General features: G+C 40.3%; 1 protein-coding gene across 3 annotated transcripts in view; it reads right to left on the minus strand.

The window, feature by feature from the left end:
- Positions 1 to 13,304, minus strand: part of fam135b (family with sequence similarity 135 member B) — a 35,665-nt gene that overhangs the window by 19,399 nt on the left and 2,962 nt on the right. For all 3 annotated transcript variants that reach the window (XM_061759626.1, XM_061759628.1, XM_061759625.1), the window contains exons 3-6: positions 12,726 to 12,889; positions 9,356 to 9,858; positions 5,009 to 5,105; positions 2,933 to 3,012 (exon numbers count right to left, since the gene is read on the minus strand). In XM_061759626.1, the coding sequence (XP_061615610.1) occupies positions 2,933 to 3,012; positions 5,009 to 5,085 (157 nt within the window). In that variant the 5' untranslated portion in view covers positions 5,086 to 5,105; positions 9,356 to 9,858; positions 12,726 to 12,889. The remainder of the gene's footprint in view (positions 1 to 2,932; positions 3,013 to 5,008; positions 5,106 to 9,355; positions 9,859 to 12,725; positions 12,890 to 13,304) is intronic.

Genomic DNA, 13,304 nt, shown 5'->3' on the forward strand with positions numbered 1-13,304 from the left:
ATATCGGTCACATTAATAGTGGAAAAAGTTTTGAAAGGATTTATGTTGCTCTCCTTAATATAAAAAAAAAAACCCTGCCATTTGAACAGGGGTGTGTACACTTTTTATATCCCCTGGGGCCTTTTAAGGAACCAAATTATGGTTGAATAAATAAGTATATAATATGAAGTAATAAGAAAATATATATAATGATACAAAAGCACAGTTTCTGGACCCGTGCTAATGCTAAAAAATAATGGAAAGCAGATTCATCTGGGTCTCTGCGTTGTAGCTAGCTTACTTTGTATTTGTCAGTGTTATGTTAACATTTTATCTTTTTACAAACGCACAACACAGTCTCCAAGCAGAAGAATAACATAGATAAATTAAACTTTCAGGGTAAAAAAAACAGCACACAGTAAAAAAACAAAACAAAAACAAAGGCTCATGGTATAGTGTATTATAGAGCACCGCTGCTGCAATAAGATGGCTGTGTAGCATGCGGTATTTTCACACAAGCCGCACGGCTGTCCAGCTGCGAGCCCCGAGAGGCTTTTGAAGTGTCCCGCAGAGACGGTGTCCCTGTCTGGCTCGGTTTTAGTCTGCCCCTCTCAGCGTGGGTCCCTCCTGATAATGCTGCGGCCCCCTGCAGCATCGAGCAGCTCCGAACGGGACGAGTAGGAGTGTGGAAGCGTGACTCTTGTTGGATGTGTGGAGGAGATCGTGTTATCCTTTGTGCCAGTGTGCTGCTCTCGTCTCGATAATAAACAATTCCTCAAATCTGCTATTCCTAATTTTAAAAAAAGCCACAGACACAATAAACATTTTTTTTTGTTTTGTTTGTTTTTAGCAATTTTGCGAAAGTTGCAGACCTGAATAAACGGCCAAATATCGACTGTGCAATTTTTCTTCGTCTTTTTTTTTTTTTTTTTTTTTTATCATTTCTGGGTCTGAAAAATAGACCCCCCTTTTCTTGTTATTGTATGGGCCGTTCAGGGCCCCTAGTGTGAATATAGAAGGTTTCCTGCCACCCAGGGTTATGACGGAGTTTGTCATTGTGTATCAGTGATACAAGAATAAACGCAGAGTGAAGCTCAAAACCAGCGAGAGTTTTAAATGGCCTCTTCCAACTAATTCAAACCAGACCAAAGCGCTAATGAACGTCACAGGTTTTAAACACGTTGAAAGCAATAAAGATAATGATCAATCCCCCCAAAAAATACAACCTTATATATAGTACATATCACTTTATTAGTATTTTGTTGCATACTATTTTGTCTAAACACCGCACGGAAGTAACGCGCACCCGTCACACACATCAAACGCTTATTGCATAATGAGACGCTTCCGTCTGTACACGTTTTGGGGCGTTATCACATCCTGCACTTTAAAACCTGCTGAAATGCCCCTAAGCTTTAGTCACAGTGATTCTGTGCCAGAAATAATCTGCTTACAGCCTCTGCTACTCCACATCTGCTGTGTCTATATTTGTGTGTGTGTGTGTGCTTTAGTGCCTATCAGTAAAACCCACAAAACTCTCAGCGTACAACTGCTCTTCATGATACTATGACATTCCGCCTTGAAAACCACGACGTAATTGCGAGTGAATGACCATCATTAAATGCTTCAGACGAGTGTTTGACGCAATCCGTCACACACACACACACACACACACACGTGATGCGTTTGTCTGAGGCCAAATAACTCAAATGTCAAGCATGTACTTTGAGAGTGATCACAGTCAGGGATTATTTCCTGTTGCTGCGTATGCTGAACATTTTCACATGCGCGCTTTTCACGCTGTGCAATCAGCCTGCGAGGTGAAAACAGGCTTAATTTGTGACCTTGTGAAAGGAGAAGCAAAGCAAGAAGAGTGTGCGGGCGGCAGACTTATGATCTGAATATGGATATGAATATGTCATGCAGTGGTTTGTATTTATGTTTGCTGCTTTGTCCACTGCATGCGCCACATACCCAGATCAGCACGGTGTAATTTGGTGGCTTGATGATGAAGTGCTGCCTCCACGAGTGAAAACACAGTCGATGCTGACATTATGGTGGTTCACTTTTAGACTCAGGGTAGTAGGCCACACAGTAGACAGGCTGATATCAGCAAGGCTCAAAACAAAAGGTGTAAAGTGTGTTTAAATTCAGTATCCTTGGGGTATTTTGATGAAAGCCACCCCACAGAAACGTTAGACAACTGGGAAATGTTTAAATTTGCCAAATAAATGCATAATATGTTCCATTTAAATGAATGCTCTGGTATTTACAGCCATAGGTAAGTAATGCTTATGATTAACTGTATATGCTATTTAAAATTCAACTCATACCATCAATTTATGAGCTAAGGACGTTGGTATTTGTGTCATCTCACCAGAAACGACATAAATCAAAATCATACCGACACACATATCTGCTGCTTTAGCACACCAAATTCTTATGTTGATATACCAAAAAGTGCTTGTGGTAAAAAAAGATGCCTCTGAAGAACAATGTCCTCTTTAAGAACTGATCCACATAATCCCACAAGGACATGCGCACGCACACACACGCACACACACACACACACACACACACACACAGACACACACACAGGACTCACCAGTCCGGAGAGGCTAAAAATAACTGTTATTACTGTGAATCATTATTGTAGTGAATTGGCTTCCTGAATTGCTGGAGAAGCAGATAGTAAGGCTCGAGAAGGTTCAGCAAGACAAAAAAAAAAAAAAAAGCTAAATGTCAAGTCGGTAAACTGAGAGCACGTGATTATATTTCAGATTTGCAAGATATAGATTGTATAGGGTTGGAAGTAATCATTTGCCTTCAGAAATCGGTTAACCTCTACGCTATTATGACGAGTGGGAACCAGTCTACGGGTTAAGGATTATGCATCACAATATTGTCTATGGTGTTGAAAGATATTAGGTGCTGATAAATCCTTGGCACTGACCTGCATTTTCTTGGGTTGTCACTATTAACCTGTGGAGCACCCGAGGGGAGATCTTCAACCCTGTTCGTATCTGGTAGAACCTGATGGAGCCAAATAGACACATACATACTGTATATAAAAACAAAATACACAGATTAAATTGCATGCATGTATAAATGTTTACATATTTTAGCGCATCACGTGCTGTGTGTGCATTGAAAAAACAGTTTCTTAAAAAAAAACATTCTAGACGTAGTCTTTTGATATGGATGCAAAAGAATATAAATTATGTAAAAGGCATCATTATGGACCACTTAACTCACATAAGTAAACAACAGCAAAGCATTGATTGATTGATGGCATTGATCCAACATAGGATAGTTACTGTATATATTTTTCAATGAAATATTTCGGTGGTGTAAATTAAATCTGGTTTATTTACAGGGCGTTTCAGATGATTGAGGAATCAACAACAGCAACACGAGCAGATTAAATCGATGCTTCTTTGCGCAAAAGGAAAGTCTCTCCTCTCCGGGGAACTATTCGACAATCAGGGACAGCAAATTGTGGCTGTAAACATAACTATCACGTCAGCGCTTTAGTGACAACGTTCCCAAAGATGAAAGCTTGGACAGAGACAAGCGCAGAAAAACATTTAGACAGTCAATAGATACATAATAGACGTTTATGGCATGAAAAGGGTCAATATGGTGACCAGTTAATGGTTAGACATTGATCTGAATACTGCAGTTATCCAAATAGTGGCCTGGGGTGTTTAATTACTCAACTGAAGATGGGGAAGACATCAATTAGTGGGGGATGGCTATTCGGGAAGATAAATCCCTTGGCGTAAAAGTGGATTTCAAGTAGTGAAACGGCAAGAAACGAATATGTCGTGTAGCACAAACATGCACGCACACAACATTGTGGCGTGACCACGTCAGGCACTATTACAAACGCCTTCTACACACAGCCCAAGATCATCTTTAATACGTCACGTGGTTTATAACAAAACTCCCAAATTGAATTCATCGGCGAGAGCTTTACGTCCTTCTGTGCTGCTGTTTTGGTTAGCAACAGAGTTCAAATAGGCTCAGCAGTCAACTATTTAATGTCTGTGAACAAGACAGATGAGCTGATAATTACAGTTACTAGCTGTGTTCTGTTTTTTGTTTTGTTTTTTGGACGGAAAATTATTATTTCTCTGAAGTCGTTGACGCCCACATTGACTAATTGGGACAAAGTGTCTATTTGAGAGATGACTTTTTGAGAAAATATGGTATGTATCATGTTGAAGTGACTGTGTAGATGATGTAAGTATATTAACATTTTGTCAATCAGATAATTACGGAATACCTTAGAGACAAATAACAGATTCTAATAAATGACATCACAAAGTGCAGCTGCAGTAATATGAATATTTGTGTGCTAATTGCGATTGCCTCCGTTACATTTTAATTTGCACTTCATCAATACATTTGCATTCGTCAGCGTACATAGACTGCTGTACATACTGACCTTCAGACAAGGATTAACATTGACTTTAGCAATTGCATTACCGTGTGGCAAAATGCTATTTATATTTCTCAACCATCTTTACATTAATATTTAATCCGTGCAAGTGTTTACATATTGTCTGTCCTTGTATCCGTGACAGCATGGCAACTTTTACAATTATACATTACAACAATAATAATTTTACAGTTGACTGAAAGGATTACCATGTCATTACAATAGAATTTTCCCCATTTCGTTATTGTATTTCACTTTGCTGCTTTGCTAAGGTTTTAATACCCTACAGATACATGATATCGCCTCAATCTCATACATAATATGAATATGTGCATTGATTGGCCATCAGCGTTGACAGAGGTGGAATGTTTTGGCGTTTTAATAAGCAGACAAATTGGATTTTAAAGTTCACACTGTGCGTCATCGGTTATATCCATTAGTTAATGAACATTTGCAGCAATAACTAAAATGATGAATTAAGTCTTTGTTGTTGTACTTCTGCAGCGATTGCAGTAAGATGTGCAGATAGTCTGTCTAAGGCATAAAAATGAATGCTTAGAATATGTCGTGTACAAAATCTCTTACCCTCTCTGAAAAAGATCCACATTATGAAACTTGTGTAATTCTATGGAAAACTCCAATGTTCCCTGTACCTCAGACATGGTATAATCCCAGTCATCACCTGCCAAAAGAGAACATGCAAAGAAAAAAAATTATGCATTGCATAAAACATTTCAGTTACTATTAGAACACTATTGGGATTGGGCTGTCCAGTGTTGCACAACGACCGAAATGAACAGTTTTATATCTTTCAAAATCAGCAAGCTGACAATGTGCAAGTGACACAGTTGGTCGCCTTGAGAAAGGATTTACACCTAAAAATATGATGAGCGCACTGTATCACAGACAGCCTGAGGCATAAGTGGCACAAGCGCTGCGTGTTAGTTTTCTGTTTAACCAACAATGTCTGGATCCCATTTGGACAAACAGACAGGGATTTATATTCTCCAGAATAGCGCTATAATGTGCACAAGTGAATAGGCTCTGCCACTTAAGAGAAGGATCATGTTTATAGCTAAGCGTATCCAATAATGTCTGTTGAATGCATCGAAACATGATCCGGTCACGTGACGTTTTAAAAGCGGCGTGGCTGCTTGTTACTACAAAAGGATCCAATATCTTGGCGTGACGCCGCTTTATTAAAGATATTGAAGATCGCTGATTGACATAGTTACATGTGTAGGATTTCTAGCTAATTGTAAGTATCGCAAGCTCAGTAGGACTAGTTGTCACCCATTTTAGATATTAGTAGGGTTGGTAAAAAGTAAGCTGGGAAAAAAGAGGTTGAACTGGAATTCTAAATGAGTTCTTGGAATGATTGAAAGACTGTAACATCACAACTGGTGCTGCATTTTTTGACTAGACACGAAGTTGGGACTAATACAGAAACACAAGCCCTAATGCGGTGGATGAATAAATGCTGATTGAGGTCATGAAATCCCAAATATGTATTTTTTTTTTTTTTTATTATAAAGAACATGCTCTATACGTGTCAAAAAGGCAAAATCTCTGAAGGAAAAGTGGGACAAGCAGTAATCCCATATGATACGCATTCGCAGGCTCGCGGAATATTGGCTGACTACTGGAGGAAATGTACAAAAGAGGCGAGAAAACGACAATGACAACTGTTTTCTCTCATTTTGGTGACTCTGCACTCGGTTGGACAATGACATACACTCGCAGCTCCGAAGAACAGGCGCATTTGTGTTCACACAGACAAAGATAACAGCCATTACTTTCTTGGTATTTGCATGTGAAAGCTTATTACTTTCTTCACTTCTCTATAATTTCCATTCATTTGCTGGCTGCTCTCTCTAGAAATGTGCTAAGTGGGCAGCGACCAGTCGACTGAACATCGTGTACCGCCAGTAAAGACGTAACACGGTCTTCCCCCAAAACAATCTATCTTTGTAATGTGGTTATTACATAACACACACACAGGCCAACGTCACCAGCTTTATTATTAGCCTCAGCTTGAAAATTTATCAATAAGTTAATTACGTCAGCAAAGCCTAACCCTAATTAAATGCCTTTGGCTATAAACAGGCTTTGTTTCCACTTGTTTTGAGGGTGTTTTTGGGGAGAAAGATGGTGCGCCAACTCTGTTGCCGAATTGGGTACGTGGCTAATCAAAATAAAGTTTAGAAAAGGTTGTTTTAATTGGATCCTTTAGAATGGTGACTATTTTCCAAGCCTCCATTTTCTGAAGTGCTTGTCCTCATTAGGGTTACGGGTGGGATGCGGAGCCACACGTGAGCCGAGATTCAAACCCGGAACCAGGTTCACTCGACTGTGAGGCCGACGTGCCGCCGGGCTATCCTGCTGAATTGATTCCTTTGCCTATATCTGAACTGTGAAAAAGAGGTTCTGTATTGCACCCGTTGTTCAATATAGCACCACTGGGGTTCTTTAGAAAGCTGATAGTTCATTGACCACACAAAAGGGTGCTGTCGCTGACTCTCATTAAACCATTTGGTTCTCATTTGATGCTATATAGGTAGGACCACTGAATGATGGTTAGTTCTATGTAGAACCAATAAGAATGGGTGCTAAATAGTACTCAAAAGCCACAAGAAACTGCACTACAAGCAATAGAATCGTGCAGTTGCATTTGCACTTGTGCAGGCGTACGTAATTAAGTGTCCAGTGAGTGTATAGCTCCACACATCCAGAGGTCAGGGAGGTGGAAGTACACTTGAGGGCATTGCAGTCATGCCCTCAATTAAAAGCAGTGATTTTTTTTTTTCTAATATATTTTAAGAAAACCACAAGCCTATATTTTGAACAACTTTTCTGTGTTTGATGGTGACACTTGCTTGCATTATTGTTGTGTTAACACAAGCTGCTGAACCCGCCTGAACAAAAGCGTTTCCCAGAAACTTAAAAGAGGAGACAACGTGTCCTTGGCAGGAAAACACTGAGCCAGAAATCATGTGATGTCATAATCTTTTCTGAAAACTCCCCCGCACTACCCTGATGCTGGCGTATTAAACTCTTAGCTGTTATGACATTACAATGCAGTGCCTGCCAGATAAATGTGTCTCAGTATGAATAAATTGACAAGTCATTTCAACCACCTAGCGAATCGACATTTTCACTTACACTTACAGCTCGTAGTCGCCTGCCTCCTTGCAAACTTGGTGGCGTGCCATTCCATCTGTCATGCGCTGAGATAGGCACGACAATGACTATTTGTTCCCCGCCTGTTGCAACGCACCGACGTGATCTTGCGCTCTCCTGCTCTGCTGTCGCAATCCCAGCAGCAACGATAGCAGCAGCAGTCACATGAGAGGCCGCACAGCAGGCAACGCCGCACACGAACGCAACGCGTACCCTCGTTACGGTTATCCGACCCTATATTTTCAGACCACGAGCCACGGAGATGGCACATGCATGGCAGTGCAGATGCGTAGAACCCTGGCATCTGGGCAAAACTAATAATACATAACACACTGCATGACTTGCAGTCATGTGCAGTCATACTACGCACCATTTTAATTATAGTCATCCTTGACTTTTTACATTCATGTGTACTGAAAAGGAAAAAAGTCGCATTATGTTTCATTTACTGTCATAGAATTTCCTCTCTTAAAAGATGTCAGAATTAAGAAAGAGCCCATTAAAATTTGGGAAAGGTCTTGTTAAAAGTGCAGATCCAGGATTTTTTAACGTGTGTTAGCACTTCAAATTCTGTAACATTCTCATGAATTGTCAGTGAAGAACTGAAACATGAATTATAAAGCTACAAATCCGACATATGCTGGATTCAGGTGCAGTGTTCCCCGCGTGGGGTTTGTAATTGCCTACAGATGTCACAAGGTGGCGGCAAAGCACTTTTTTTCTATTAGACTAGACTATGGCCTGACTGAGTGAGCATAATTCTTTGGCCCCAAGATGCCATAAGATGGTGGCAAAGCAATATTTTTATATTAGCCTGAGCACTTTGACAGTGTATAGGTGCGTTTTTCAGCAAATAATAGAGGATAGGGTCCCCAAAAATCTGCATATGAAAGTATGATATACTTTCAAGCCTTAACGGTGGTCCACGTTGTTTGTTAGCATATGTATGCAAAAAGAACTTAACCAGTTTTAACAAATATTTGGAATGGGGTGAGCATGGGTGAAGAAAGAACCCATCAAAATTTGGAGCAAATATCGTTTTTCATGATCTACTTTGGGCATATTTAAAAATAAGATTATAATTTTAACCTAATGTCAGGCATTGGTCATGTTGATACAGAGCCTTTTATAAAAATTGCATATTTCATAAATATATCATTTCATTTTTACGATCTATCAAAGGAGGAGACTTTCTTTTAAGGTTGTATGGCATTTCAGCGCCATTGTGCCGTGTTTGTTTAACAACACTTCAGTGAAGCCTCGGTCCATGGGCTGAGAAAGGACATATTATATTTGAGTGTTGCTCTCGTTTTTTAAATTTATTTATTATTACTTTTTTTGTGTCAACATGTCATATAGTGTTTAATAAGAGAACGCAGGACAGTTTATGCATGTGGTGGTACAATTTGGTGGAGAACTAAATGTGCATCGTCAGGCTTTGGTGGGGGTCTCCGTTTCCCGTTTTGTTATTTGATTTCTGGTTAACTCAATAGTGATGCTTTTGACAGCGAAAGATGCAGAAAGTTGAACACATTTGATGAGCGAGCGTCATTAGCTGACGGAAGTGGCTCCTGGTGCTGGACAGTATTAATCATTTGGAATCATCATAATAAGACCTTTCGTCTTTCACGCAGTCTGCCTTGAAGCCTCGTCTGCTCTGGACTGTACAAACCCACTCAGACCGACCAACACGCACACACGCATGCACGCAACCGCCAAGAATGCAGACAGAGCAAAGTCCGGCATCGTTACCTTAGCAGTGATCCAGGGATTGAGATGATCCAGTGACTTAATGCAGATGGATGCGCTCCTGTGCAATGTTTATATCTCCGCTTGCACCGCTACTGCTGCTGCTGCTGCTGTTGCCATGGTTATACATCCAGACCCTGCGTGTACTGCAGTCCCCCCACTTTCCCTCTCTCGCGCGTGCTCTATCGCTCTTCATCAATCTGTGTCTCTCCCATCCACATGGAGAGGAAGGAGGAGGAGGAAGAGGAGGGGGATGTCAAATTCGGGTGTCTGTCGCTTAATCTGCCTTTGTCCTCGTCCTCCAGCATCGAGTCCACGCGCAGAGTCGAGCATATTAATAGTAAAGCGTGCAGACACGGCGTCGTGTGTGTGTGTGTCCTGCTGGTGCACTCTCGCATCCAGCCAGTCAACCAGCCAGCTGACATCAGAGCCAGCCCACTAAAAGCTAAAGTGAGTCGTCAGTATGAGGAAGGAGGGAAAAGGGATAAATCATGCGTTGATGCAACCTGTGAAAGAGCAACATAGTAGATAAGTTGCAGAAAGGGGACATCGACATCAGTGGCAACCTGAGAGGAATGAAGGATTAAATGCAAAATTCAAGTTTAAAATATTCCTAAATCTTTGGTACACCTGCATAATACTAATATGATACACAAGTCTGCTGTCTTTCAATAATTTAAGTGTTTATAATTGTAGTTTGCACCCCCTCTTCACAAGAGCTCTTTCTAATATTTTCATTGCCCTTTTTGACTGAATTAGAGAGGCAGAACTTTTGAAACAGCGCGATAGTAAAAAATAAAGAAATAAATAAAATAAAAACTTACATAAATACCATCATGACGTTGTATCTGCAAAGGCAGAATAGTTAAAACAGCTCTTGCAGCCATTGTGCAGGTGTACCTAATAAATTGCTAGTGGATAGAAACCTATGAAGCCAAACCCAGTAATATTGGCTTGTCAATGAGAGGTGCAACAATTAATTAAATCAATTAATCGCCAACTATCTTGATAATCGATTCATCGTTTAGAGACCTTGTTTTTAACTTAAAATTGTCCAAATTTCAGCCTCTCAACAGTAAATATTTCTGTAGGTCTGCATGAAGGCGGCACGGTGAAAGACTGGTTAGAGCGTCTGCCTCACAGTTCTGAAGACCAGGGTTCAATCCCCGGCCGGCCTGTGTGGAGTTTGCATGTTCTCCCCGTCGCTGCGTGGGTTTTCTCCGGGCACTCCGGTTTCCTCCCGCATCCCAAAAACATGCGCGGTAGGTTAATTGACAACTCTAAATTGCCCTTTGGTGTGAAAGTGAGTGCGAATGGTTGTTTGTTTATGTGTGCCCTGCGATTGGCTGGCAACCAGTTCAGGGTGTACCCCGCCTCCTGCCCGATAATGGCTGGGATAGGCTCCAGCATGCCCGCGACCCTTGTGAGGATAAGCAGCTCAGAAAATGGATGGGCGGATGGAAGGTCTGCATGAAATCAGACAGATTATCTTCGTGTTTAATTAAAATAAGACATTTGCAAAATTCTGCTTTTACTTTGGAAACCAATGGTTAACATTTTTGCCATTTTTGGACATGTTACGGACCAAACCAGTAACTGAATCTTAATAAATTCATGTTTGTGCATTTTCTGCACTGTCAATTTGATATAATGTCCTGTTTTTTCAATAAAGGGATGGAAATATATATATATATATATATAAATATATATATATATATATATATATATATATATATTATTATTATTTTTTTTTTTTTAATTTTATTTAAATTTTACTTATTATTAAAATAATAGTCAGTTGGAGCACCAATGTATAAAGTGACAATACTGAAAGGACTTATCAGTGACCAATATCATATAAAAAGATGAATATTGTGATACAAAGCATCTCCTTTTAAACATACTGTGTCAGGGATGTCAAACTTTTTTTTTTGCTGCGGGCCACATTGTAGTTGTGGTTTCCCTCAGAGAGCCATTATGACTGTGAGAAGCCATAGACTGCAAATGTAAATTGCCAAATCATATTATTCCGTTTACAAATGCTTACAACATCTCTCGACGTTATTGAAAGTGAAGAGGATTTGCAATTTCGGTACAGATTTTGGCAAGATAAATGAAGTAGTTTCACTCAATGTCAGTTGGGCTAGGCTCCAACTTCCTATGACGCCGAACAGGATAAACACTACAGAAATTGACGGATGGATGGATAAACAACACCTTTTATATGATAGATTAGATTATTTATTCTGTGCTTGTGCTGGTTCTTTAAATTCTGTGACGCAACAAGTGAGATGGTTGTTCGCGCTCCCCTCCCATCGTCACCGTCCTTTTAAAAAGTCAAAGTCAATCGTAGCTTTTCTCGCATGGCATTCTGCCATCTCCTTGGAGCACTCTTGATTAAGGATAAAGCGAGCGTTATTGATTTTTTTATTTTTTTTTTTCCTTTTCCTAAATGTGTGCTGTATCATTAAGATGAAAAAGCCTGGGTTGGGCCGCATGGAAGCCAACTTCCAGATCATCCAAGACTGATAAAATATTACAGGATAACATCTGGCCGATTCCGTAACTACTTTCAATATCATTGTATGAGAATGTCATTTTATAAAAATAATTTTTAATGTGGAATGGTGGACAAGTTAGCACATCAACACAGTTTTGAGGTTGTGGGTTTGAATCTGGGCTCTGGTGTGTGGAGATTGCATATTCTCCATATAAACTCCCCTGTTTTCGTTGGGGACGTTCCCACGTACTCCCACAATCCAAAAACATGTTTTTTAGGTGAAGTGATGACTTCAAATTGTCCTTAGGTGTGAGTGATTGTCTCTATGTGCCCACCCGAGGATAAGCAGTCAAGAAAAGGGATGGATGGAATATTCAGTATAATTTGGCTGCAAAAATACTAGCCGCCCTGAAATCGGCTTGTTTTTGAAATAGCCAGCACTTGCTCCGATTAATGGTGGAGCTTGGATTAGTGAGAGAAAGCGAGAGCAAACCACCAAATTCACAAAGTCCGTAAAATCGCCGAATGTATTGTCTCTCGTGGAGGCAGCACTTCATTACCAAGCCGCTTGAACTTCACTAGCCAGTGAGTGTGTGGATCCATATGTTTGGGGCAGTTAAATCAGTTGCACAATTCAGTACTCAAAAATCTAAAGTCAACGAGAATCTGTGACTATCTATTATTGTTAACTTGTTTTTACACACACCCTTACAGTTAAGTTTCGTGATGATCACGGTTATACCCTGGAACAGGTTCTTAATAATTTCATTTTTATGCTAAGCTAGGCTCAATGTACATTTCTACTTGCCATTCAAGTCTATTGAACTGCACATCTAACAAATGCATTGAGACATTTGGTTGCAGAGTACTGACCTGGATCCAGTAAAAATCGTACAAGTGACCACGTAACCTTCGGCGTTTCCTTGCGCTGCGACTATTGCGACTTTGACATTTGCGAGCAGGATCCAGCTGGGGTCCTGCTTAAGGGCGGAGCTGTTTGTGTCCACAGGTCATGGGAGTGCTAGTCATGGGGCCTGCTGAAGAAGGAAAAAAAACAAAACACTTTGTAGTTGTTTTTTTTTCCTCTGTCTGTGCTTGCTCCAACTCTCAATGATGTTAACTGGACACATGGTTTCAAAGACTTCAATCAGTGTCCTATTTAACCCCCTTACACTTTGGAATCCCTGCTTGTAAAATCCACAGATATCTTTTGTTCTGTTTTTTTTTTTTTTCAGATCAAAACGGCCTTTTCCTGTGAAGCAAGTGTTCCGAACCCAAACATTCACGCTTTCAAACCACAAATGACATTCGTTAACGTTGGGCCTTTCTTCTCGCCTTTCAATAAAGCGTCTGTTGAAAATAGGAGCTTTTTGCAAAGCAACATGTTGGCGCTATCCTGTAATCGAGCTTATCAGAGCGTGTTTAGCTTGCAGCATGAATGTTGTGTAGCAT

Source organism: Phyllopteryx taeniolatus, chromosome 21, assembly GCF_024500385.1.
Source record: "Phyllopteryx taeniolatus isolate TA_2022b chromosome 21, UOR_Ptae_1.2, whole genome shotgun sequence".
Classification (NCBI taxonomy): domain Eukaryota; kingdom Metazoa; phylum Chordata; class Actinopteri; order Syngnathiformes; family Syngnathidae; genus Phyllopteryx; species Phyllopteryx taeniolatus.